The sequence below is a fragment of the Papio anubis genome, chromosome 4, assembly GCF_008728515.1.
Source record: "Papio anubis isolate 15944 chromosome 4, Panubis1.0, whole genome shotgun sequence".
Lineage (NCBI taxonomy): Eukaryota > Metazoa > Chordata > Mammalia > Primates > Cercopithecidae > Papio > Papio anubis.
In genome coordinates, this window is record NC_044979.1 from 178,587,700 (window position 1) to 178,594,741 (window position 7,042).

A 7,042-nucleotide genomic window follows, 5' to 3' on the forward strand; every position below is an offset into this window, starting at 1 on the left:
GCTGTAAATGCAGGAGGAAGGGTCTGGTGCTGGGTGCTGCTTATGACAGAGGTGCCCCGTGGAGCACACCTTGGAGCCCCGCTTTCAGCCCTGATCCCACCTGGGATGCGTCAGGTCTGATCCTTATACACTGGGGCGTCTGACCTTTTGTGGCCTTCTGAGCCCATGGGCTGGAGATGAATTTGCAAAGCCCGGGAGTGTCCTGGGCGTGTGCTTACTCCACACGCATGAATCTGTTAGAGGCTGAGGAGGAACTGGGAGGCCCAAAGAGGACTAAGCAACTTCCCACAGCCTGGACCGTACACTAGAAAAGCTAGCCTGGGAGAGGGGGCATGGCCTCTTCCCAGCCTGGCGGGGGGGATGTGGCGGAGGACCATGCTCCCCAGGGCAAGTTTACCCCAAAATATCAAAAGACTTAAAACTAGGAGTGAGCTGGGTGCAGTGGCTCACGACTGTAATCCTAGCACTTTGAGAGGCCAAGGCAGGTGGATCACCTGAGGTCAAGAGTTTGAGACCAGCCTGGGTTTTCACATGGTGAAACCCCATCTCTACTAAAAATACAAAAAAAAAAAAAAGGCCAGGTGTGGTGGCAGGCACCTGTAGTCCCAGCTACTCAGGGGGCTGAGGTGGGAGAATTGTTTGAACCTGGGAGGCAGAGGTTGCAGTGAGCTGAAACCTCTGCATGGTCTGGGCGCCAGATCTGGGTGCCACTCTGGGTGACAGAGCAAGACTCCATCTCAAAAACGAACAAACAAAACTGGGAGTGCCTGGACACTTAGTGAGAACTGGACGGGGCCATGGGTCGAGGAGCAAAATAATCACCAGGACTTGCGGATAACAGGATCATGTGGGTGGCGGGACCGCATGGGTGGCGGGGACGTGGGGACATGTCGCCACCCTGACAGGAGCAGCCCAACCCAACAGCCACGGCAGGTCATGCCACAGAAGCTCGAGGTGTTACAGGGGACGATGGCCATGGGGCTGGGCGTCCAGGGTGGGCCACAGAGGGAAGCTCACCACCTGGCGCTTTCATCTGCACACAGCCCAGCCCGTCTTCCTGTTGGAGGCATGCAGACTGCTGGAGGACAAGCATGAAACTCAACAGGGATCCCCCAGGTGCTGGAATCATGGCACCTTTCAGCTTCTTCTTCAGGAGTTTTTACAAGCATGCATACTTTTTATAAGTGGTGAGCGTAACGGAGGTTCACAGAGTCACACTGCTTTGGAAAACAGTGCATTCTTGCCTGGGCGCAGTGAGACTGAGGACGACGTGCCTGACCCCTGTGTCTAACAGGGGTGTGGGCTCTCTCTCCTCTGGCGACCATGAGGACCACCAGGCAGGACAAGGTGTGCAGAGAACTAGCATGGCCCCTGGCACGTAGCCCCTGCCCACTAACTGGGAGATGAGAAGCTCCACTGTTGCCCCAGGCGAGTATGGGGCACAGAGCTCCTCCTTGGGTTGTCTGCCCTCCCGGGAGCCCCAGGGTGCCCAGGCGGGCCTCAGCTGAGTCCAGGCCTCGGGGACAGTCCGTGTAGCCCCTCCCGGGGCTGGGGGCGGGCACTTGTCCCAGCCACATTTCTGCTGACTGAGCAGCCTTCTTCATGAGCTCATGCCCTTCCAGAGAAATCCCTTAATGCCTCCATTCTGCTGGTGGCATATATAGGGAGGGCTCAGCCCTAGCTCCACACTGCGCTGCCCAGAGGCCCCGCTGACTTCTTCCAGCCTCCAGGTCCCCGTGGTACCAAAGCTGAGCATGGACGTGACCATCCAGCACCCCTGGTTCAAGCGCACTCTGGGGCCCTTCTACCCCAGTCGGCTTTTCGACCAGTTTTTCGGCGAGGGCCTTTTTGAGTATGACCTGCTGCCCTTCCTGTCGTCCACCATCAGCCCCTACTACCGCCAGTCCCTCTTCCGCACCGTGCTGGACTCCGGCATCTCTGAGGTAAGACGTGGCCCGTGGTGCTGGCCTCTCCTCGCTGCTCAGAGGGTGGTGGCCTCGGTGGGTGGAGAGCGATGGACTCTGGTCTTGCTCCGTCAGGCAGGTGGCCTCGCCCCTTCATCCCCTTGCAGAGGCTGGGCGAGAGCCTGTGTCCCCACTGCAGCCACGCAGCAGAGCCTCCCCTGGCACTGGGGAGAGGTTGGACAAGGGAGCAGCCTGAACCCACCCTTGTTTTCCTCCATCAGCTCATGACCCACGTGTGCTTTGTAAGGCACCAGCCACATACTGGAAACCCCAAGAGCAACCCATCCAGGCATGTGTGGTGGCGAATGCCAGCTCCCGGGTTCCGCTGGTCTCCTGAGTCCCGGAGGCCTGGGAGCAGGTGGGGGTCATAGTCCTGAAAGCCAGAGAACAGGAGGTTCCTAGTATCTCCTCCCATGAGCTCGGCCTGCCCACGGCCAGCAAAGCTCTTGGCAAGTTTACTCAGGTGCCCTGCCAAGGCCAAAAGGACAGGCAATGGGCCCCCCCAAAGCCTCCTCTCTGAGCCACGGGTGAGCGGTGCAGAGTCTGTAGTTCTGGAGGGCCTGAGTCCCACCCGGCACCTAAGAAACAGGGTCCTCCCCAGGGCTGCTGCAGTAGGCATCAATGCCAGGGCGCAAAATGCCTCAGGGAGCCGAGGCTGAGCCAGGGCAGTGAGAGGGAGTGTGTGGAAGTGCTTTTTGCAGAGGCAGCTGTGCAGGCTATCAGCAGGCTCTGGCTGCTTCTATAGACAGCATGACGCCAAGGGCAGTGACCTCATTCCACAGGCTGAGTCCAGCCAGCCAGCCAAGCATCACTCGCCAGACGTTTGAGCCTAATGGGCCAACCAATCCATAACAACCCCTCCTACCATAACCAGTAGCCAGCTAGCCCATAACCAGCCAACCGACCTATAACCAGCCACCTGACCATAGGCACAAACCAGCCGGCCCACCAGTAGCATCCAGCCCCTCAGCTGGCCTGAGGGTTTAGAGACAGGTCGAGGATTGTGCCTGTCCGTCCAGGAGACAGTCGCAGGCCCCCGAAAGCTCTGCCCCACTTGGCGTGTGGGAGAAGAGGCCGGCAGGTGACCGAAGCATCCCCATTCTGATAACCGGGGCCCGCCCTGTCTCTGCCAGCTGCAGCAGGGACGGCACCCTCTGGGTAGCTCCACGTAGCACGTTTGGGTTTCAGGTTCGATCCGACCGGGACAAGTTCGTCATTTTCCTGGATGTGAAGCACTTCTCCCCGGAGGACCTCACTGTGAAGGTGCAGGACGACTTTGTGGAGATCCACGGGAAGCACAACGAGCGCCAGGTGAGCCCAGGCACTGAGAGGTGGGAGAGGGGGGCGAGGTGGGCGTGGGGACAAGGGGGTCACGGCGGGCACAACCGGGCCTGCGCACCTGCACGAGGCCTTCAACCCTGGGAGAGGGACACTCTCCGGGGGCCCCCGAATCAGGCCTGGCTCTTCCCCGAGGGAGGGGCCATCCCACCTGAGCACAGCCAGCCCCTCCTAGTGACAGAGGTCACTGTTCCGAGTGAATGTGGCTCAGGGATCTAGGATAGGGTCCTTTCCTGGGTTGCTGCACCCAGCCGTCTCCAGCTCCATCCCTGTCACCTGGATGCCAGGGTGGTCTTAGAAAGAACCCCAGGAAGTGGGAGTGCCCCGGTGGCCGCCTCCTAGCCAATGTACATCTTCACATGAGCCCCACCTGAGGAAGGCCAGTCCCCGACGGCATAGCTGCATCCGCTGGGAATGCTCTACATGCATTGACACCCTCGCCTCACAGCAGCCCTTTGGGACCAGTGTCTTCATTATTCCAGGACACGGTTGGGGAACAAGGGGGTCCTCAGCCTGCTGGGTCCCACAGCTAGTACTGGGCAGGTGGGATGGCAGCTTCTCCCCACAGTCACCCTGATGTCCCGCTCTTGCTTGGGTGGAGGCCTCGGGTCTCCATAGTGTTGAGGGAGCCAGGACATGGAGGCCCTGGTGACCTGCATCTCCTGGCAGAGCCGGCAAGAGCTCACGGGCTCTCACAGATGGACAGTGTCCTGTGGGGGCTGGAGAGCAGAGGGGCCGGAAGGTGGAACTCTTAGCCAAAGTCTGGGTTTCTTTTGGCCGGGGTCCTCTTTCAATAGCTGGAGAAGGCAGTACTGGGGGGTGAACCCTGACCTCATGTGCTGCCCCTCCCTCGCCTGGGCCGGGTAAAGCCCCCACTTAGCCCCAGCACAGCCTGGAAAATGCTTCTGAGCTCCCAGCTCTTGGTCTTTGCACCCAGTGGAGGAGGAGGTCGGCCCAGGGAGCTGAGTCTGTGGCTTAGGGCATCCAGGGGACGTGGAAGCACATGGGTTGTCTGGCCACGTTAGTGGGGCTGCAGAGACCTGGGCTGGAGCAGTCCTGTGGGGTCTGGAAGGGGAAGCCTGGCTGAGGTGCAGGGCCTGGTACCGAATGATCCTGCGATTTTGGAGTGAAGCCACAGAGCATGAAGACACAACCCCATGCAGGGAATAGCCCGGCAAGTGGCCACGAGGCCAGGCTGAGGTCCAGAGAAGCAGGGGCGTGAATCCATAAATCCCAGGGGACCTGGTCATGGGATGCGCTGGCTGCACCCGGCCCCTGTGAGAGCCCCTGCAGGCTGGCCACCTTCTGCAGTTGGTGGGCCTGGAGCAGCTTCTCTGGCATGGGGCGAGGCAGCCACCTGCACAGTGGCCCCTCTGACTGTGCCCCCCTACCCTCTCCAGGATGACCACGGCTACATTTCCCGTGAGTTCCACCGCCGCTACCGCCTGCCGTCCAACGTGGACCAGTCGGCCCTCTCTTGCTCCCTGTCGGCCGACGGCATGCTGACCTTCTCTGGCCCCAAGATCCAGACTGGCCTAGACGCCACCCACGAGCGAGCCATTCCCGTGGCGCGGGAGGAGAAGCCCAGCTCCGCTCCCTCGTCCTAAGCAGGCATCGCCTCGGCTGGCTCCCCTGCAGCCCCAGCCCATCATCCGGGGAGCACCCTGAGGGCGGGGTGTCTGTCTTCCTTTGCCTCCCTGTTTTTCCTTTCCACCTTCTCACATGGAATGAGGGTTTGAGAGAGCAGCCAGGAGAGCTCAGGGTCTCAGGGTGTCCCAGACCCCGACACCGGCCAGTGGCGGAAGTGACCGCACCTCACACTCCTTTAGATAGCAGCCTGACTCCCCTGGGGTGCAGGCGCCTCAACTCTGCTGAGGGTCCGGAAGGAGGGGGTGACCTCCGGCCAGGTGCCTCCCGACACACCTGCAGCCTCCCTCCTCCGCGGGCCCTGCCCACACCTCCCGGGGCTTCTGTGCGTCTGGGCTCTCATGGCCTCTTCTCTCAGACCATCTTCCTCCAACCCCTCTATGTAGTGCCGCTCTTGGCGACAAGGATCGTCCATGAGAGCGCAGCCCGCGGCAGTCAATAAAGAGCAGGTGACACAAGCAACCCGCCGTCTGCTGCTGCTGTCTCCATGAGGGTCGGGAGGGGCACGAGGGCGGCGCCTGGAGGGAGGACAGCGGGTCTCCTGCTCGCGTTGGACCCGGTGGCCTCGGAGTGATGGGGTCGCCTGCGTCCCTTCCTTCCCTTCCTTCCTCCAAGCTCAAGCGCCTCCCTCCACACTGGGCAGGAAGGAGAGGGTTTTGCGGGCAGAGCCTCTGATGGGAAAGGGACTGGGGAGCGCTTCCGAGAGCTGGGGGCGGCGAGAGACCTGGAAGGGGCTGCGGGGAATGGAGGGAGGCTGGGCTCCCTTCCCTGTCCGTGCGGGCACCGGGGCGGACTCCTGCCCTGGCCTCCTTCTGCGGGGCCGTCCTGTTCTCTCGGGGGTCTGCGGGGCTGTCCTGCTGCCTTCGGGGTGGGCTTTAAGGGCACTCGTGCTCTTGAGGGTCTGGAACTCGGCGGCTTCTCCTGGGCAACCCATCGTGGCCCTGAGTTGGAGGCAGAAGCTCGCTCTATCCCCTCCCGGGACCAGACACTGGGCGGCCACGCCGGACCCCGCCGGACCCCGCCACGGGGAGGGAGACTTGGCCTGGGGGGCCCTGGCTGCCTGCTGCGCTCACCGAGGGGGATCCGGGGGACCAGAGAGGACCCCAGTGCAAGCAGATGCCACGGCCGGTGGGCCCTGCCAGCGCCCTCAGCCAAGTAAAGCGCCCTCGACCCTGGAGGCCGAAGGCACCGGGACCCTGTCGGCACCAGCAGGACGACCACCTACCGCCACCGGGGCGAGAACCTACGGAGAACACGTGCACGCACCGACCCCGGGCTTTCCAAAAGTCAGCAACAGGCATCAGAGTGGGCGGCCATTGTGACGCCCAGTGACAGCCCGTGCCACAGCCACCGAACCGCACACAACCACACACTCCACACACTCCACACACACACCACACACTCCACACACACCACACACTACACACACACACCACACACCACACACTCCACACACCACACACTCCACACACACACCACACTCCACACACACCACAATCCACACACCACACTCCACACACACACCACACACAATCCACACACTCCACACCACACACACACCACACACTCCACACACACACCACGCATCCATCAATAATAATTAATTCCATTAATCTATATACACTCACACTCCAATAATACGACCATAAAACCAATCCACACACCACACACCCACACAATCCACAATCCACACTCCACACTCCACACACACCACACACTCCACACATACCACACTCCACACACACCACACTCCACACAACCACACTCCATACACCACACACTCCACACACACACCACGACCCACACACACCACCACACCCAATACCACCACACATTCCACACCACACACTCCACACCACACACCCCACACCATACACTCCACACCACACACTCCACACCACACACTCCACACCACACACTCCACACCACACACTTCATACCACACACTCCACACCACACACTCCACACCACACACCCCACCCCACACACTCCATACCACACACTCCACACCACACACTCCACACCACACACTCCACACCACACACTCCACACCACACACCCCACACCACACACCCCACACCATACACTCCACA

General features: G+C 61.0%; 1 protein-coding gene across 1 annotated transcript; it reads left to right on the top strand.

The window, feature by feature from the left end:
• The first annotated feature begins 1,361 nt into the window (after positions 1-1,361).
• Positions 1,362-5,411, top strand: LOC101006600 (alpha-crystallin A chain). The gene is made up of 3 exons (XM_021935460.2): positions 1,362-1,943; positions 3,153-3,275; positions 4,703-5,411. The coding sequence occupies exons 1-3, from the start codon at positions 1,755-1,757 to the stop codon at positions 4,907-4,909; spliced, it is 519 nt and encodes a 172-aa protein (XP_021791152.1). The 5' UTR covers positions 1,362-1,754; the 3' UTR covers positions 4,910-5,411.
• Positions 5,412-7,042: the final 1,631 nt, after the last annotated feature.

What these genes read in the sequence shown, in the direction of transcription:
- LOC101006600 (XM_021935460.2), top strand. Translation starts at nt 1,755, where the DNA reads ATGGACGTGACCATCCAGCACCCCTGGTTCAAGCGCACTCTGGGGCCC. An exon ending in TGGACTCCGGCATCTCTGAG is followed by an intron (nt 1,944 to 3,152) that starts GTAAGACGTGGC and finishes TTTGGGTTTCAG; the next exon opens with GTTCGATCCGACCGGGACAA. An exon ending in GGAAGCACAACGAGCGCCAG is followed by an intron (nt 3,276 to 4,702) that starts GTGAGCCCAGGC and finishes TACCCTCTCCAG; the next exon opens with GATGACCACGGCTACATTTC.